This window comes from Rhamphochromis sp. 'chilingali', assembly GCF_963969265.1.
Source record: "Rhamphochromis sp. 'chilingali' genome assembly, chromosome: 4".
Lineage (NCBI taxonomy): Eukaryota > Metazoa > Chordata > Actinopteri > Cichliformes > Cichlidae > Rhamphochromis > Rhamphochromis sp. 'chilingali'.
Window position 1 is genome coordinate 20904838 of NC_137948.1, and position 20446 is coordinate 20925283.

General features: G+C 38.6%; 2 protein-coding genes across 6 annotated transcripts; one reads left to right on the forward strand and one right to left on the reverse strand.

Annotated features, from left to right (window-relative positions):
• Window positions 1-9160: 9160 nt before the first annotated feature.
• On the forward strand, window positions 9161-14219 carry LOC308394852 (uncharacterized protein). Of its 3 annotated transcripts, none has more exons than XM_080879433.1 (6): window positions 9161-9368; window positions 10196-11104; window positions 11373-11469; window positions 11843-11953; window positions 12402-12568; window positions 12902-14219. In XM_080879433.1, the coding sequence occupies exons 2-6, from the start codon at window positions 10749-10751 to the stop codon at window positions 13947-13949; spliced, it is 1779 nt and encodes a 592-aa protein (XP_080735559.1). In that variant the 5' UTR covers window positions 9161-9368; window positions 10196-10748; the 3' UTR covers window positions 13950-14219. The 3 variants fall into 3 exon arrangements, with proteins under 3 accessions (XP_080735559.1, XP_080735560.1, XP_080735561.1); XM_080879434.1 differs by having other exon boundaries at window positions 9163-9368; window positions 10196-10921; XM_080879435.1 differs by lacking the exon at window positions 10196-11104 and having other exon boundaries at window positions 9165-9368.
• Window positions 14220-15300: 1081 nt separating this feature from the next.
• LOC308395126 (uncharacterized protein) lies at window positions 15301-20373 on the reverse strand. Of its 3 annotated transcripts, XM_080879815.1 has the most exons (13): window positions 20140-20371; window positions 19503-19528; window positions 19108-19193; window positions 18927-18959; window positions 18741-18830; window positions 18258-18329; window positions 18061-18149; window positions 17846-17934; window positions 17483-17585; window positions 17351-17403; window positions 17157-17235; window positions 16052-16245; window positions 15311-15943 (listed from the first exon to the last, which is right to left on the reverse strand). In XM_080879815.1, the coding sequence occupies exons 2-9, from the start codon at window positions 19507-19509 to the stop codon at window positions 17566-17568; spliced, it is 486 nt and encodes a 161-aa protein (XP_080735941.1). In that variant the 5' UTR covers window positions 19510-19528; window positions 20140-20371; the 3' UTR covers window positions 15311-15943; window positions 16052-16245; window positions 17157-17235; window positions 17351-17403; window positions 17483-17565. The 3 variants fall into 3 exon arrangements, 1 of the variants encoding a protein (XP_080735941.1); XR_013971335.1 differs by having other exon boundaries at window positions 15301-15943; window positions 17518-17585; window positions 17846-18149; window positions 20140-20373; XR_013971336.1 differs by having other exon boundaries at window positions 15309-15943; window positions 16052-17235; window positions 17376-17403; window positions 17846-18149.
• Window positions 20374-20446: the final 73 nt, after the last annotated feature.

Below are 20446 nucleotides of genomic sequence, written 5' to 3' on the forward strand. Positions count from 1 at the left end.
TCCTCCACAATAACATGTTCATATCCCGAGTCTCACAGACACGCCTGGATCACTCTCAGACCTCACAAACAGTCTTTTTTGAGTCTGCCATTGACGCAGGAGAGCTCAGTATCTGGTCTAAGCCACAGCTGTTTATAGTTGCTTCCATAAATGATTGTAAATAACACTGCCAGCTGATGCTTGAGAATCTGGTTAGTTGTATACAGGCATAAATCAGCGCTTTACAAATCATTGACTCCCACAAAACAACTGGCAGCACGGTGGCTCAGTATTTAGCACCAACAACAAGGTCCTGGGTTTAAAACCTGGGAGGGGCTCTTCTGTGTTGAGTTTGCTTGTGAAGGTTTTCTCTGGGAATTCTGACTTCTTGGCAAATTAAAAGCATGCTCAGTTAATGCTCGCTAACTTAACCCAGAAGACTGTTGCAAAAGATATTCTTTAAAAAAAAATTCACTTTCTGGTAAATAAAGGTTACAAGAAAACTGTGATGCGTAAAACAAATAAGAGAAATAATAAAGCAGGAACTTACACATTTGATATAAAAAAAAGGCAAGTTTATATATTTATATATGGTCCCACTACCACAGTCCCAGATTTCATGTCACAAGTTTTACAATAACATCTTTTTAGCGTGTACAATATGACATTTAAAATAGAAAAACAAAATCTAAACAAGCAACAAACTACCTCGAGCTGCTTGTCCAATGTGTTCAGTCCTGTTATAGCTACATTCAGTGGACATCGTTTAAAATATCACCAATTCTAAGAATAAGGTGCAGATGTGATTCCAAACTGCAAACTACTCCGATTTTTATGTCTGTATAGTCAGTTTAGATTTTACAATGTACAAATTACAAATATTAATGGTGTGAGCATTCATTTAACTGCAAAAACAACACTCAGCATTCTTGCTTGAAAACACTGGTGAACGTTGCTTAGTCAAAATTATTGCCTATAGGTGATCTCGCCTTTGAAATGGTTACTTTGAAGATGGGGAGAAAATCTGTTATCTTTAGGTGCATCAGGATGGCAATAAAACTTCTTTCGGTGGGGTATATATTGCAGTTAACTGTGGTTAATAGGCAAGAAAAAATCAAAAGTCGATTGACGTCTACATTAACTGAAATTCACAATAACCACTTGCATTCAGAGTCCAAACAGAACTTGGAAGATGTGAGAAAGAAACTGCACTAATAGTGACGTAGCTGCTGCTGGACAGTGATTTATCAGCAAAATGGCACAGACAATCAGGAGCTTTGCTTTAACATATATAACCAGAATAAAACCAGTTGGCGATACATTGCTATTGGAGAGAGAAAAGAAGCACATCAAACACTCGACATGCTGGTCTAAAGTCAAGCTTTGGTTAAAAAGCAACACATACCTAACCTGTATAAAAGAGACCCAGTTCTTATCTACACAATTAAATCGAAACTCTCTCGGCCACAATTTAGAAGAGAAAAAATCTTCACAGATTAACAGACCTAATCCGTATATAATTCAGGCAAGTGAAGGAGCAGATGGGGGGAAAAAACTAGACTGATAAGTCTGACAGCAATGTGGTTCTTTTTTAGCTTGTTCCTCCATTATATGCTAAATGAAGGAGAACACTTGACCTTGCATGTGTTTTTACTTTGGCTGTTTCCTCTCCCCTCCACCTCCTTCTACCCTCATCCCTGGGGCAAGGTCTGCCCCTGTGCACCTCCACTTAAAATGACCCTCCACCTTCCTGCCCCCTCCGCAGTCCACCTTTACCCAGCTCAAATGGTTAGCGTGTGTGTGTGTGTATGTGTGTGCGTGTGCATTTGTCTTCAAAGTCAAGTGCCTCATTGTGTGCAGAATTAATGATAATCCTTCGTAGTGCTCCTGTGCTGCATAAGCCCCTTGAGCTGCCTTTTACCTTTTACCTCCAGAAAAACACACGTCTTACCTATAGAGCTGCCCAGAAGCACAAAAGACAGACAGCTCAGACAGGCAGGGAGAGAGATGGGGGTCAGTTGAAACCAGTTGGACCGAACAGAAGTTATGAAAGACTTCTTGAAATCGACAGCGGTTTGGTGTCTCCCTGCACAGCGGTAAAGCTCTCCAGGTCTCTGCATGCATGTCTACACACCATCTCCAACTCAAATTAAAAACTTCTTTTCAAACTCTTTGACCTTCCTTCCTCTTTCTGTTTGCCTTTCTTATCCATTTTTTCCAATTGCCCAAATCAAGAGCATAGCTTCAGAAATGTAGGCTATATATATATATTGGGTGGTCAAAAATGTATTCGAGGACCTTTGTGAAGGAATGCAAAGAAAGGCTCTATCACAAATAAACATTACCATCCCATACAGTGACCACCGTACCTCACTTAAAGCCAGGAATTCTAAACAGATGTCTTCATGCATTCACTTGCTCAACAGTGAGTACGCCTGTCTGTTTGGACATGGGAAGCTGATGTGAGGGTTCACACTGGACTCTGTAGGGAACGGAATACGGCATCTCTGTAATAATCACAATGGCCATGCTCCAACCATAATACTACCCCTCCCTCAGGACTCATGCACACATCCATACGCACTGCACAAGCACGTGCACTCAGAAAACACCTAGGTAATTATTTCCATACCTGTTTTCTTTGCATTTATATTCCTGTCTCCTTCATATGCGTTCATAAAAACAATGCCAAAGCTTTCGAAGGTTATATGAATGATTTTTGAAAACTCGTTTAAAGGCCTCTCCTAAAAGCACGGCGTGCATCTGTGCAACGTCAGAAACACATCCCTGGACTCCCTCAACTTAAATGGAATTTGGTCATGGTTAACTAAAATTTAACAAAAAGCTCAAGCTAGGTGGGAGAAAGAGCAACATGGTTATCTGAAAATCGACTTCCTCTTCTTCTTCTTTTGTGTACTTGCAAAAGTAACTAAAATAAAAATGTAATGAAAAAGTCAAGCCATTTAGCGGGGTGACACCCACCCCGCTAAATGGCTTGTTTTGATTTTTTCACAAAGGATTAAATATGTTTGATCCAGGTATTAGCACAAATTGCATCCTCAGCCTTTAAACTGACACAAAGCCTGTGCTTTCAGACACAAAGCTTCTGAGTGTTTCTCTAATTCATCTAAATTTTTAAAACTAAGCATCCCCCACTGGTCTGAATGTGGGGAGGAGGAGGAGGAGGTTAATGGTCACAGAACTGTGCACCCCCTGTGACTTCACTTGCAATTTGGTAAACTCAACAAGACGCCAAGAATTAAGAAGGATGAAACAAGAAAAAAGCATGGAAAAACATGCGTCACAGTCAGTTCTAGGGCACACAGGGCGAAGAGAGTGAGTTCATACCAGGCAAACATGCCGAGCCAATTTATTTGTTAGTGTGAACAATAAAACCCTACTAATACCAGGTAAATCTTGCTTATATTAAACATGGGAGGTGTTTCTTTTACGGCATATGGAGAACTGGTTCTAATCATCCTTAAAAAGTCTATGGGCACATGGAAATGCACCTGTAAATTAAATTCACTTGAAACATCCTAAAATGCATCATTCGCACTGCCCTCTTCAGGGAACAGAGAGAATTAAAGCAGGGAAACCAGCAGGATGAGATCTGGGCAGAAAAAGTGTAAATGAGGAAGGAGTTAGGGGAAATAAGATGGATAATTTGGTTGTCATCTTTCCGTGGTTATTTTAAAGGATATGCTTTGTTCTTGGGTGTAATGAGTTCTTGGGATTTATTCATCCTGTGGTTATATTTAATCGGGTAGTTGTGTTTGGACTTTGAGAGCTGGTTCAACTGAGGGAAATTAAAATGTAGTGCTACTGTGCCCCTCTTCTGAACTTAATAACAAGACCCAGGTGTGCACTTACACAGTTATTCTCACAGGCCCACACCTCTGAGAGGGCCTATCCGCAGTTACGGCTGTGTGCATTGTCGTAATGAGATATAGTGACAACTGAGGTGTTAAAAGGTCCTCGGGGTGGCTGCAGAGGCAGCAGAGGGCCCACCACTGAGGTGGGAAGCTGCTGCTCTTTCCCTGATCGCTCAATACATGTTGGAGATACAGTGTACTACACTGACACACAACATACACGCCGGCATTAAAACACACACTCACGTGCACGCACTGTGATGCATGGGTGCTTGAAAGTAAAGCACACATAGCCACAGCAATGTGGTGACCCTGCACACGATCATCTCTGCCGCCCCCCCTCAGGGCACACGGGGCTGTATGCTGTTGGTCACGCTCCGGCCCAGAAATGCCATTCACCAGACTGCCGTCTTTCATCGCCATCTCCACAGCAACAGCGCCCTAAGTCACCGTGACAACGAATTCCACCTGGGCTTGTGACACTTGTGCCTCCTCCACGCTCACCATTCAATCACGTCTCCCCGTTTGCTCTACAGCCCTCCATCGCTCTTCATAACTATTTCATATGTCCTCTAGTCGGCCTCCCCGCTCTGTCCCCGCCACAGTCTCTTTCCACGAGCCCATTTGATTGCCCTTGTTGTTCACATACCTTCTGGGGTTCCCCATTATGGGTTTGGATTAACCTATCAGGGGACCCTGAGAGAAGCAAAAGGTTTCAGCAAAGGCAGACCCTGCATTCTTTGCGCATTACTTAAGACAGTGTAGATGGAGAAACACACAGAAAAAAAGCAAAATCCTTTATTTATTTATTTTTATTGCATACATCCTTCATCCCCTCAGACTGTACAAATATACCTTTAAGTCAGTGATTTAGGAGCACGATGTGCCTTAGTGGCATGTAATCCCATCAGATTTGCAATTAATTACAATTTTCAAAAGTGACACAGTGAAACTGGGGCTTTTGGGCCTCTTTAACGTCCGCAGCTTGATTCCCCTGTTGACAGAACAGCCGCAGCTGGATGTAAATAAATAAACTATATTTATAAAGTGTCAGATAATAGAATTCTGTAATCACGATGAATAATAATGGTGAATTCACTCGACTCTGCTAATCCAAACATGTCCTGTGTACAGTGCGCCTAACCCTCACATCCTGAAAGCGCTCTGCTGCCCTCATGCGGTCACTCTGACTGTGACGAGTGTGATGACACTGAGGATAGTGAGAATATTTGCATTTGTTTGGATTTTCTGCTTTATTACAATCCCCATTAGCAGCTACCTTTGCGGTCGCACATATACATGCAATCAATGTTCAGAAAACATAAACACAAAACAAAGTAAGCCGTTCTCATTCAGATGTTATTGAAATTCATGGAAGAGAATATTTTTTAAAAAACTACCTTATAACAGGATATTAAACAGAAGCAATGATCACGAGCTTCATAGAATAAGTAATCAATGCAATATACATTAATTTCCATTCAATTATGATTCAGCATTTCCCATCTGTGTTGTTATACTTTAGCTTCAAAATCAAGGTTATAAGTCTGCTTCATATTCACACGGCAGCTATAGACTCTCTCTCTCCACCAGCTGTGTTTGTTATACAACTGGTAATGTCTTCAACCAGATCACAGCATGAGAAATTACAGTTTTTAAACAGTTTGATTCAGCTCAGTATAGTTTTATTCATGTAACACTAAATTACAGCAGCAGATACCTCAAGGGATTTAACCCTATCTAACCCTATCGAAAGATTAAGACCCTACAATAAAACAGAGAAAACCCCAACAATCAGACAACACCCTATGACAAGCACTCGGTCATGGTGGGAATGAAAAACTCTTTTTTAGCAGGAACAAATCTCCAGCAGAACCAGGCTCAGGGAGGGCAGCCATCTGCCACAACCAGATAGGAGTGAGTGGAGGGAGACAAGACGAAAAATAGAGCTAGAAAGTAATAATAACTAATGATGCACTTTTATGTTGAGTTGCTTGATTTTTTTATTTTTTTTATTTCATTGGCTTAAGCAATAGATCCAATCACACACAGACCACCTGGGCTTGAGTCCAGGCCCCCAACAGGACCTGTGCATCTTCTGTGCTCAATGAGGTGAACTTTAACAGTGCGCAACTCTACAGTCGCTGCTGCAGTTTCACTGCTGTTAAAGTGAAACTGTGAAAGTGTCAAGCTGCTGTTTGGCAGTGGTTAAATCCTTATATACGATCTCATTTTGTACAGATATGTGATATGTAACTCGGATAAAACAGGTGGTGTGTAGTTTCATTTTCTTCCTCTTTCAAGGGTAATATTTACTCCCTTGCAATAGCGCTGCATTATACAGTACAGCTGCATAACACTCAATGTTAGGTATATTTTAGCATTAACAATGTCTCCATTAAATGTGCTGTGAGTAAGTAACCACACAGCTTTGGTCTGCATTTTATGTCAAATCTGCACAAAAACTACTCTGTGGTGTGTCGCGCATCCTTCTTAGTCATGCCAAACACCAGATGCTGTGTGCAGAATTGTTCCGATATTTAAAAAAACAAAAAACATCACAGCGAATATATTTATGAAATCACAAGCTATTAATTCAATGATTTGAGTTTAATTTTAGGAGTTTAAATAGACTTTTAAAATAGTCGAGTATGCCACGTATTCCTTTTTTACTCTCACTAAATCAAAAATCACATATCTGACCTTTGACTGTGGCACATCAAATGTTTTAATGTCAGGGGTTTTCCTGCTCAGAGTGGGGCTGTTGTGAGCTGATTATTCTTATAAGCACAAATGGTCCACATGTAGTTCAGGCAAGGAGTCTGTGTTTGCTTACTTAACAGAATTGTGTGGTGCCTGATATCGGGCATGCTTTTAAGCTTGTGTCTGACTTGTCGTGTCTGAGTTTCACATTCTTTTAGGGAGTTTCTGTCTTCTTACATGTCAGGTATCGATTATTGTGTTTTGGTGTAGATTTTTGTGTGGTTTTATCTTCTGTCACTGCTGTGGTTTCAGTATTGTAGTAGTGCATTTCCATGTTGGGACATCACTGCCTCATGGTTTTGAGACTTCTTAATGGTCCTTTGTATTTATCACTGTGATTTTCTTGTCTGTGTATTTTATCTTGTTGTTTCTGGTTTTACTTGGATCTTTACAGCTGCTTGTGCCTTGAGTTTTACTTCTCCCTCGTGATTGTCTTGATTATGTACATTATGTCCCTTTCGGTTATCACTTCCTTGGTCAGCCCTCTCTCCCCCTCTTTGCTTTGTTGGTTTTCTGTTGTTCCTCGAATGCTCCTTGTGTATGTGTACTATATTCCTGTGCATGGGTTGTTTGTGTCATTGTTGAACCTTTGCATTCTTTCTCCTTTTGTTTTTTTTTATTTTAAATTAAGTTCACTTTTTGTTTTGTCACTCTATATCCTGAAGCCTTTACTATGACACAAGTTCAGCATATCCAGGGTATCGTTCTGGATTAATTTCTGGATTAATTTACCCTAACACTGGACGTCGGGATAAGCAGTCACACAATCCCACACCGTGTTGGACAGGAAAGGGGTGACAGTGGCAGCATCGGCATACAGAGGTCTGAGGGATCTTCCAGAAAATGGTGACTCTATTTTCCAGAGAACTGATTGGTCAGTAGACAATCATCTGGTCTGCATTTTTAACTGATTTGCGAAACACAGTTTTAAATACATTTTTGTTTAGCTAAGTAAATGATAAAGTAAATGACACTTAAATAAGTGGTTTGAAATATTGTAATCACATTGTGATTGTCCCTTAGTGTTTTTTAATGCAAGAGAGACTCTCGATAAAGTTTCTATCTATAAATGCCTACATATGTTTGCCACTGTAAACAATTTGTTCAATTGAACAAACAATCATTTGCCTGGTTGAATGATATGTGACCTCTGTGACCTCTCATTCCTCTGCATACTACCACTCCACATTTTCTGGAGACTCGGGTAAAGAGAGGGGCTGACCTCTCAACTCACCACCTGGTGGTGAGTTGGATCAGATTGCAGAGGAGGATGCTGGACAGACCTGGTGCACCTAAATGTATAGTGAGGGTGTGCTGTGAACGAGTGGCAGAGGCCCCGGTCCACAGGATCTTCAACGCACACCTCATTCATACTTCCAATAGGTGGTGGTAATGCACCCGCCCAAATAAAGTTGAAGAGTAACTTATCAATACTCTTTTATGAGTTTATTATCGAGGTGCAATGCCAATGTTGCGTATGTAAGACGAGAGATGCCTTCTACTTTAGTTATTAATACTCTACCTTTTAATGATAAATCTCTTAAGAGTCACTGAGTAAATCTGTTTTTGAGTTTCTCTAGAATAGGATAGAAATTTTGAGTAATTCTTCTTTCCTGGTTTTTGGTTATTAGAATACCTAAATAGCGAACTTCTTGTTTTATTGGAATGTTACACAAAGCTGTTTTCGAACATTCTTTTATTGCCATAAGTTCACATTTAGGAATATTCAAGTACAGTCCAGAAGCTTTGGGAAACGTGGAGATTGTTTCAACAGCAATAGATATTTGATGTTCATCTTTTAGGAATAATGTGGTGTCATCTGCTAACTGTGTTATGAGTAAATCTTTGCCAATTAGCATATACCTTCTATATTGCTTGACTTCATATGACTAGACAACAGTTGGGCAATTAACAAAAAAAGGTATGGAGAAATGGGACAGCCTTGTCTTATCCCTCTTTCTATGTTAAATCTGGGTGAAGTACCATTTGTTAATTTAATACTGTTGTTACTGTTATTGTATAATCACTGAAGAGAAGTAAGTACCAAAACCATATTTATCTCGAGCTTGAAATATAAATTCATGCTCCACTGTATTGAAGGCCTTGTGGAATTCTAAAAATAATATGAATCCATTGCTATTTATTAGGTCAGAATAATCCAGAATATCTAAAACCAATCTGATATAGTTATGTGTCTTTTGGGCAGGAAGCCAGATTGTGTTTCATCAATAACCGAGTCAAGAACCATCTTAAGTCTACTAGCTAAAATTAGAGCAAATGCTTTATAATCGTTATTTAATAAGCTAGTTGGTCTCCAATTATCAATATTAATAGTTCCTTATTAGGCTTTGGAATCAACCTGGTCAAACCTTGATGCATTGTACTGGGAAGTTGTTGGTTTCCTATGCTTTCTGCAAAATACTCAAGAAGAAAGGGAACCAACTCTTCAGAAAATGTTGAGAAGGGTCTGGCTGCAGCCGCTCTGGAGCGCCATATTTTGTGACCTCCACAGTAGGCTGCATGGATACGGACGATCTGATTTCCTCGTGTCAGCATTGTTCCCACATCATCATAATTAATGTTGTTCCAGGTTCAACATGGCAAGTGACCAATCACCTTCTTGTGACGTCATTCCTTTGCGACTTCGAAATACCCGCCTTCGAGTATTTCGAAATACAAGTGAAGAAGCGAGAAACCGCCGCCTGTCCGCCGAATTTGAAGTCAATTTAGGATACTTTCCTTTAATAAACGGTAAGCATTATACATATGTTCCTCACTTGGCTTGCTGTTTGTTTGCTAGTGATAGGCTACTTGACGACAGCATTAGCTAACCAGTGTTACGGTAAGCATTATACATATGTTCCTCACTTGGCTTGCTGTTTGTTTGCTAGTGATAGGCTACTTGACGACAGCATTAGCTAACCAGTGTTCTCTAGACCAGCGTTCCCCAACTTTTTGGGTGTGACTTATGGTTGTGTGCTGAATCTATGAATCAAACTATCACCTGGAAACATAATTAACTGGTCCATAGCTGTGAAACTGGACATGAGTTCTTGATTCTATGGAGATTAACAGTAATCCAGAAATTTACAAATTTGTCCCCGGGACATCGCGTAAATGTTGTCCCCGGGACATCGCGTAAATGTTGTCCCCGGGACATCGCGTAAATGTTGTCCCCGGGACATCGCGTAAATGTTGTCCCCGGGACATCGCGTAAATGTTGTCCCCGGGACATCGCGTAAATGTTGTCCCCGGGACATCGCGTAAATGTTGTCCCCGGGACATCGCGTAAATGTTGTCCCCGGGACATCGCGTAAATGTTGTCCCCGGGACATCATGTTATAGTTGCCAGAGACATACCATATGAAAGTTTAGCTTCTTTTAGCCCCTGTTTGTTATATATATATATATATATATATATATATATATATATATATATATATATATATATATATATATAATTAATTTTTTTTTTAATATTATATTTAATATTTACATTGTATTGCAAAAAAAACTAAAACAAGTTAGAATGAATTAATGAATATTGACTAATTAAACCTTCGTTATTTTTCCACCAGAAATGGACGATATAATTAGAAGAAGTGTTCTGAATGACGAAAAAAAAAGAACTGGAAAAGACACACAACTTTGTGTGCATGTGTCACAATGCCAGGAGGACCCATTCAGTGTTGTGTTAGAAAAATTGAACTCATTAACCCTTCATGGACATTATAAATGTTTAAATGTTGCCTCAGGTAAAGACAGGAAAAGAGACTATTACAAATTCAACTGCATCAGAGCTGGGGAAAAAGTCGAAACAGCTACAGAGCAGTGGGCTGTGAGGCCTATGTTTCATTTAAAGTACTCAAATGTTGGAAAGACCACACAGTCATCGTGCAGTGTACATATGATAAGCATGATGGGCATGATCCTTCGGACCCAAAAGACGCACATTTCAACAATATTTCCAGTGATTTGAGGAGGAAGATTGAGGAACTGCTTTCCCTTGGAACTAAGCCAGCCATCATACTAACCGAATGTCGTAAATGGGCCAAAGAACATGGACACAGAGATCTTCACAACAGAGAGCATTTTGTCACACCACGTGACATTGACAGTGTTAGAACCTGCATGATGAGGAAGAAGCACTTTAACTGTGGAGACAGTCAAAGTGTACATACCTTACTTAATGGAAAACATCAAGAACATGTTCTCTTCTATCAACCATACACATCTGACCAAGAACTAATGATTGTTTTGCAGACACCTGTAATGAAATCAAACATGGAGAACTGTGCAAAACAGTTAGTATTTGTTGACACCACGCACTGCGTTAACCAGTATTCATTTCCCTTATTCACACTTGTTGTAAGAGATGATCATGGGCATGGAGTCCCTGTGGCCTATGCTATTGTCAGCAACGAAAGTCAGAAAACCCTGGAAACTGTTCTTGGAATAGTTTGTGAGCATTTCCCAACTTCCCTGAGGTTAAAAATACATTGACAGCTATTAATTTTGAAATAATTCCTTTTCAAAAAAGTTATAACATGCCAGAATCTAATGCTATAGCTGCAGCATGGGCTGCAAAAAACTTTCCTTTCCAGTTGTTAAAGTTATTCCTATAGGCTGTATGCAGTATTTTATATATCTACTTGTGAGTTGAAATGTTTAATTTGGCATTGAAGTGGTGCTTTGAGATAGCAAAAACATTTTCATACTGTTTAATCTCATTTAGTGTTTTCTTTTTTTCTGTAGAGCATTTATGGTTGACAAAGACTTTGCGGAAATAAATGCTTTGCAGAAGGTTTTTCCAGAGTCAGCTATCCTTCTATGCTGGTACCATGTCTTGCAGGTAAACCACATTGTTTTCTTTTCACGTTGTCTAAGATGCACCTGAAACACATTTTTACAACAGGGTCCTATTGTTATGATTTGCCTCATTGTGATATTCACCTACTCAGGTTAATGAATATAAAGGGATAAAATGTTGAGTAACTTTGTCCATTCATTTAAGACCACAGTGCACTCATCTTCTGGTGGCTGCTTCTCAAAGCTCTTTTTGACATTTAAAAATATGTTTGCCTGGTTGATTTCTGTAATGCACAGGTCCTCTTGTCCAGTGAGTGACAAAGTTATTTTTGGACGTCAGCTTTCTTTTATGCTTTTTGTACAGCTGCTCCTCTGTCTCTCTCTCCAGATTAACTTTTTTTCTCTTACATTCACAGGCTGTTAATCGATGGCTTTCAAAATCAGAGTCCGGGGTCCATGGGCTTTCTAACACCCAAAAGAGAAATGAAATCATTTCTTTCTTTTGTAAGCTGAAAGCTTGCACATCTGTAAGTGTAATTTGTCTATTTCACATTTTGATTTCTTGATTACACTATGAGCATAATAACTTTCAGTTGCTAAAAGAAGTTACAGAGATATACAAAATAGATTTTTGAAACAATTTCTAAAACTGGCTTCTTATCTTGCTTATCAAAACAAGTACTTAAGCTGTGCAGACCATCATTGTGTCACCCACTGTGCAGTAGAACTTGTGAGTGGGATTCTTTCACAGACAGATGCTGAAACCAAATATGCTTATAGGTTTAGTGTTCCTTCTTAGCCATTGTAAGGGAAGAAATAATTGCTTCTTAATACAAAAACACGACATATTATTAATAACTTAAAATTCTTAATGTTATTCAATAAAAGGAAAAGGGCTTCAATACATAATATTAAAGATTTCAATAGGTCTGTTAAATGGATTGAAATATATTCTGTTGCATCCAATTCTCTTAGGAGGACGACTTTAAAGCCACATCAGCAGAGTTCTGCCAGACATTTAAGCAATACCCTTTGGTGTGCCAGTATTTTCAGAAGCACTGGGAAGGCATTGGCCACATGTGGTGTGACTACGGCCGTCGGTTCAGTCACGCTCGTTCTGAAACAAACAATGTGATTGAAAGGTATGATTTATTATTTTGACCTCATTCGATTGTATTGCTGAAAAAAAGATATTATGCTTTAATCCAAGAGGCTAAACTGAGTAGGTTCTTCATGTCATTGCCAGAACAGGTTTTAGGCAAATCCTTTAAATTCTAGCAGCGTTTTTTATGTTATCACAACAAAAAACAGAGTAGGTGGATTTGCCTAAATCAGCTAAACCGGCACAGAGCATTCCTTTATAAAAGACGTGTGCAATAGGTATTCCAATTTTTTTTAAAAATAATACAGTCTTGATTAAAACTTTAAATTCCTTCAATTACAGTTACTAATCATTTCAAATAACTTTTGTTCAGATTTTTCCACCGCCTGAAATACCAGTTTTTATCTGGCTACACGAATAGGCGTCTGGATGATCTGATTGAAGTGCTCCTAGGGAAGGCCGACGACTACTTCTCAGTCATAAAAACCCTGCAAGATGTGGGCCGCATGAAAAACAGGTTTGCTGACACCTTGTCTCAAGTTTCAGACTCTGCTTCAAGACTGATGGAAAGTGGTTGGGCTCTTAAAATTACAGTCAAGAACAGCCATGGAGTTAATGCATATCAAGTCCCATCTGAGTCAAGAGAAGACATAGTGTATGACGTCTGCCCTGTTGAGTCCTACTGCAACTGTACATATGGCTTACGAGGACTTCTTTGCAAGCATCTAGTGTTACTTGCAAAATTAGCAGAGGTTGACAATGACATCTATCCAAACATGGAAACAGACATTTCTACCTTGGCAAGAATTGCAGTGAAAGAAAGGCATTACTTTGTACACTGTGAGGACTTGAAAGTGATAAAAATGCCAAGTTTGTTTGGAAATCTGTGTTTTTTTGCATCGGCTGAAACACTTCAGTGCACTTGTTGTACGTTCTCTCACTATAACACATGTGCTTGCCTGAAGGTGGCTTGTAGCCATTTTAAACAAATGACAAACTCTCTGAAAAGTCCTCTATCAACTTTGAATGACACTCCTGTAGTTGAAAGCACAGACAAAAAATGCACAGAAGATGCGGTTGGAAAACTAAATGCTGTTTTAGACACAGTTAAACAGTGGGCATTCATTCCAGAGGGCATTACTGCAATGATAGATGAACTGCATACAAATGTCTTAAAAACAAAACAAGTAGGCAAAAGTATATGCCAGTACGAAATAAAGACGACAGATAATGCACGCAAAATTAGGCCATTGTATTCTAGCAAGAAACGTTCGGCCAGCATCGACATTCCAGCAGTCTGTGAAAATGAATGTGAACAGTCGATAACCACTGAAAGAGAGACATCCTCTGGAGAAAATGAAAACCTTTTGGAATACAAAACAAAAAAGAGAAGAGTTAAAGCTAAGTATATGCACAAGTAGACTTTTGTGTGACATTTCAAAGGGACTGCATCCATTACTTCTGTTTATTGAAACCTAAAGCTGAATAGCTGTCTTAACTTTCTGCCAAGGAACAGATGAAAAGAAATTGTTTGCTCTCTCAAGCAGTTGTTATTTATGTGTGTTATTCATTACTTTGGCTTGGTTGCTGTTTTTGATACAAATTCATCTGTGCCCATTGTAATATTTTCATATGTTACTATTTTTATATTGCTATGCATTATAAATAAAGGATTACTTATTACTATTAAAGGTCTGCATTTGTAATTGTTGGTATTATTTATAAAATATGCGCTCTTAAGTTTTTTGCTCCATAAAACGATACCTGTCACTTTTTGGACATAGAGTATCAGCTGTTGAGAACCCCCGGCTCATACAAAATAGAAGTAAGAGGTTTCAACATCCAGCCTTTTTATGATTAAATACAAAGTGTAATAACAGAGTTATTGGGGTGTGATTTTGTTAATAGTTAGTCTTAAGTATAAGTTTAATAGTAATGAGTAAGAAAATATAGCCAGAATAATGGAATGAGACTAACACCTGACCTCACACTGAGATTTGGTATGAAGTGGCATGTTTGTGCTAATGCTGACATTGGGGCTCAGAGTTCCTCTGTGTGTATATATTTGTGAACGTTAACTTGGCTAATGTCCAAGGGTTTGACTGCTTTCCTGTTGGATTGTATCACAAAGAACAGGGATAAGAGCACCAGTGGCCGTGCACACCCTCATCTCTCTCCTTCACCCGATCATTAGTGTTGGAAACCGGCATTAGCTCAGAGTAGATTAGACTTCAGTATAGTGCAAGTGATTTGATTTTATGATTATTTGATTCAGTTTTTTCTGTGTTCAAGCTCAATTACTTTAATAAAATATGTGGAATTCAAACAAATAAATAAACAAACTGTGGACATTACCCTTTTAAACCTTTCTGAAACAAGACAGGTAAAAACCAGTGTATAAAAGTTTACATAGGTATAAATAGCTCTAACACTTTACTCCAGCCTGGCGTCCACACATGTGGACATCACATTTTGGGTTATTTAGACCAAAATACTAAATCTTGATCAACAAGCGCCTGATATACAGTTACGAGGACATTATACTGCAACTGTTCTATCGAAATTTCAAATGAATGTCCTCATGTGGCTCTCATTTTTCTCAGAAACAAAAATTAGGTAAAAAAAAAAAAAACAAAACCTGGTAATTCTTTCTTTTTACATTCATCGGGTTCCAATCGGCCCAAATATCAAAGAGAAATTAAAAATGCATGCCATGGAAGATTTCGGGTCTTAGGGGGTTAAAATGACCAGACCCCTCCGGCCTGTTTTCCAGGCCACTAAATTAAACCCAGTCAATTACCAATTGCACAGAATAAAAACCTACGAGGTCCACTAATAGTCCAAAAGTCCAAATCTTTAATAGAAAAGACAGGCAGAACTCAAACAATAATCCAAACGAGGAGCATATATACACACTGGAAAGTAAATAATTATAAGTTATTAAATCAGACTAACTAAATACAGTAAAACTAATAAGGGAAGACGAACACACGGGAAATAAAAATAACAGTGTAAACATACCAAAACTCAAAATAAAACAGGAAAGCTACTACAAACCGAGTGTGACACAATTACATTCATATTGAAACATATGTGATAATTTTCTTTCTTTGTAGCATTTTTAAGATATGTGCTAGAACAGTCATTATGCTGTTTGGATTAGGAACCAATCATTTTTGCCAAATAGTTAACACAAACTTAGAACAACAATGAACAATTTTCAAGATTCTGATTTACAGAACAAACAAAAGTCACAAAAGGTTTCATTATTTAAGAGACAAGATCAAGTTTTTCACACAGGAATGAAATGACAGAATCCAGTGCAGCGGGGCCAAAGGTGTGTGTCAGCAAACTGAAGGTTGAGGAATCAGTCAGCTCATGTTTAAGGTTGTGTTGGATTTTGAGAAGAGTCTGTCTGTTATTAGAAAGTAAGATTAACAATGTTACACCAATAACCCAAATACGGGGAAATGACAAATAATACCAAAAAAGATACAACTTTCATACTGTTTTACTAACTTACTTTGTCATATCAGCACTTGAATGGTCGCTGCCTTTACAGACCATGTCTGTTGTGACATCGCAGGCCAATCTTCCGGCAAACCCGAGGGCTAGCTCCCCAGCCTCCTCTTCACTCAGAACACTAAACACTGTTACTTTAGTTTTGGCCTTCTTAGGCCTGTCAAGAATCATTGCGGGCAGTTTGGCTTTACGGCCCTAAAAAAGAAAAAGTGCAAACACCAAAAGAGCAGAGAGAGACACACACACGCGCACAAAGTTAAATGCTTTTGTTTACATGGTGTAATTGTGTATATGTTGCAGCAAATGCACAATTTCCAGCCACATTGTCACTTCATTGATACGAGTAACCCGGATTTATTTCAGGTGATATCAAAATCACGAAATGTATACCTACCCCAATCAAACCTCTGAAAACATGAACTGACATGTTCTCTGCGTTGATTCTGCGCTTGATCTCGTCTTCTGTTATTGTGTAGGTTTTCTTTTTTGGTACAGATAAGCGACCATGCACTCTGTAAACTGTACTAGTTCCTTCTGAATCAGTTTGGAATTCTGTATCTGCATCGATCCTGTCAACATCATCAGCAGCAGCATTATCTGTACTCAGACTTGTGCCGTATACTTCTGCTTCTTTTTCGTTGTCTTCAGTCTGTGTACCTTCATCTCTTTCAGTCTGTGTACCTTCATCTCTGACTGTCAGTCTTCCTATCTCACTGTTACTTGTCGATTTGCTGCAGATGTTCTCTCCCTTAGGAACTTTTCCTTTGTCATTCGCTGCCTGATGCTTTCCCTGATGACATTCTTCACTGGCTACTTCTATTGCTCCTCCTGTATAGCCACCTACTATGCTGCACAACTCCTTTCCCTCTGCTGTGCTGCACTGTGCTGTTACATAAAGAAGAATGATATAAACAGCACTATATCAATTTAATTGTGAAGAGAAATCCCCACAATACGACACAGTTATGTCTAAAATAGTTTTGTGTAAAAACTGGATCTTGAAACATCCACTTTAATAACACAGTCCTGGTGTGCAAAGGCAAAATTACGAAAAAAAATTTCACTTTAAACATTTTTGGACATTGTTTAGTTATATTGTGACTTACTCTCACAGAAGATACAGATGCCACAACCAGACTTTGAACAACGCATGTGCTTGTAGGCACCACATTTCTGGCACTGCACCTGTGAATTAAAGAAGAAGAAGAAGAAGAAGAAGAAATAATAAACAAACAAAAAACAAATGAACAAAGTCCATTATATAAACAATCTATATGGCTAAGGACATGTCATAGTGTACCCGGTCTTTGGCTGCAATCACACACCAGCACTGACTGCACTTCCTAGTTCGATCTGCAAAATATAATTTGTTTAAGTACAAGTTACAATTTCCAATGTTAGAGAAAAAGGCGGCGGCTAATTGTATCTTTACCTATTGAGGAAAATAAGTAGTGGCAAAGTCGGGACCTGAGCTTTGTGACTTCAGTGTTGTACTCCTCCACTTGTGTTTTACCGTCAATGAGAGATTGGGCAAACTAATAATTGACGAAGAAAAAAAAAAAAAAAAAAGAGCAAAAAGAATTAGATTAACAAAGAAATGTTTGTTTGTTTTTAACCCCCCCGAGAAAAAAAACACACAAAAAAAACAGAGCAACCAAAGCAAAGCATTACTGCTGAAATGGTTCAATCTACAAAAAAAATTGAGATTTTACCATCCTGCCTCTAAGGCTTTAAAAACTGAATAGGCAAAAATGTAAACATTACTTATATAGGTTAAAGCTATAGTTTTCAGTACCATTATGACATGCACTCCACATGAGTTCCCATCCTGTTGATGTGGGTGGCTCACATGTGACAAGGTCCACTCTCCAGCGCAGCCTCTTGCTGAAGCAAATGAGTTGAGAGATCGCAGTTATTACAAATAAAAAGCATATAGAGAAATCAATAACCACGTTCTGTAATGATTTCAATTAAATTAAATATGTTATGTTAAATATGTTAATTAATTACCTCCAGTTTTTCAACACTGCACTTTTTCTGACCTCCGACTCGCCAAATGAATTCATATAGACTATGGTCCTCTTGGGTATATCACAAAACTGTTTTGTAAAAAGATGGATATGGTAGGCTTGGGCCTTGAGCTTTCCTAATGAGGGACACTGAAAAGTATCATGCACAAGAGAGAGTGCAAAATCTGTGCAACTTACAAACAAGGTCCAGTGGCTGCCGTTTTCCAGACAGGCTCCAATCAATTTCTCATACATCTGAAAGATGTTTTTCTGGAAATAAAAAGAATGTGACAAGTATGTTTTTCTGTCAAGAATGACACTGCAAAACTGCGAAAGCTTGTCAGGTGAGACTTGTAATTAATTCTGCAGATACACAAACATATAGAAAGTGTCATTTTTTGTTTACATTAATTAATTTCTATAGTGTGTACAAAACAAATCAAGACCACAGACTCAACACGCACCACTCAATTTTTGGTGTTCTTTATCAGTTGGCCAAGACAGAAATGTTTTAATCTGTGTGCATTGCTTTTGAGCAAGTCTTTACACAGAAAAGGTTTCAGAAAGGTATTTTTCAGGTTCTTCTGACAAGGCTTCAATTTTGGAAAATGCTGTTTGTTTATAGTGGCAACTTATAAACCCTTTGTGATAAGAACATAGTTACCACAGTCCAAGTCATACCTTCAAAAAGTATGCACTTTGTGCTCTTGTGGACCCATCCAAAATTTTTCCAGTGATTTGGCTTGGTATTGGATAAATGTGAGGGAAATTCTATAAAAATAACATAAATACACCTATGTTTTCAAATACATTACAAAAAACGTAAACATGCTATGTCATTATGATCAAAAAAGCTTTTCAACATACCTCACACTGCAAATAGATTAGGCCATCTATTACCTTATAAAACAAATAAATAAATACATATAAATAAAAACAGAACTAAGGAATACGATTCATTAAGTAAATTGTACAATAAAGTGTATTTAAAGCAGAATTTAACATTAGTTTTATGACAACATAAAAGGATTTTTATGTCAAGAGGTACCTCATCTGAAATGTTAGTCTGGTCAAACAGGGATTTCAAACTTGAAATACCAATAGAGTTTGGTCCAGCTACTCCCACAAGGTAATCTGTGAGAAAGCATATGCTGTAGTCAACAGATATCATTTTCTTTTTGCATGCTGCAACCATCATCCATTTCAGTCTTCTAGGAGCTTTGTCTGGTTGTAGTTCTTTTTTCTCCTCCTCTCCCCTCATCTATTAATTAAATTGTTTTCTGACCTTCCTAACTGTTTCCGACCTATCTTCCCAATGTGATGTTTAAGCAATATATGTATGGTCAGAAGGGGGTGAAATTTTCATTGCAGTTGTACGTGTAACATTGCATGTGATAATAAAAGGCTTGATTGGTTGATTATTCAACATGAGTTGACATTTACCTGACATTGTGAAGGAGTCACAGTTTCTGTAAGGGTGTAAGAACATAACATGTGGATTTGTTACACTTCTTTTTCACAAGTTAATAACAATCAATAATTTTCATTCCATTATTAACAAGCTATCACACGATGTCCCAGGGACAACATCTACGCGATGTCCCAGGGACAACATCTACGCGATGTCCCAGGGACAACATTTACGCGATGTCCCAGGGACAACATTTACGCGATGTCCCAGGGACAACATTTACGCGATGTCCCAGGGACAACATTTACGCGATGTACCAGGACAAATTTGTAAATTTCTGGATTACTGTTAATCTCCATAGAATCAAGAACTCATGTCCAGTTTCACAGCTATGGACCAGTTAATTATGTTTCCAGGTGATAGTTTGATTCATAGATTCAGCACACAACCATAAGTCACACCCAAAAAGTTGGGGAACGCTGGTCTAGAGAACACTGGTTAGCTAATGCTGTCGTCAAGTAGCCTATCACTAGCAAACAAACAGCAAGCCAAGTGAGGAACATATGTATAATGCTTACCGTAACACTGGTTAGCTAATGCTGTCGTCAAGTAGCCTATCACTAGCAAACAAACAGCAAGCCAAGTGAGGAACATATGTATAATGCTTACCGTTTATTAAAGGAAAGTATCCTAAATTGACTTCAAATTCGGCGGACAGGCGGCGGTTTCTCGCTTCTTCACTTGTATTTCGAAATACTCGAAGGCGGGTATTTCGAAGTCGCAAAGGAATGACGTCACAAGAAGGTGATTGGTCACTTGCCATGTTGAACCTGGAACAACATTAATTATGATGATGTGGGAACAATGCTGACACGAGGAAATCAGATCGTCCGCATGGATACAGTGGAAACCTTGGATCGTAAAGGGTTGGGACAGAGTCTTTCATATATAAATTTGCCGTTAGTAATTTCATAAT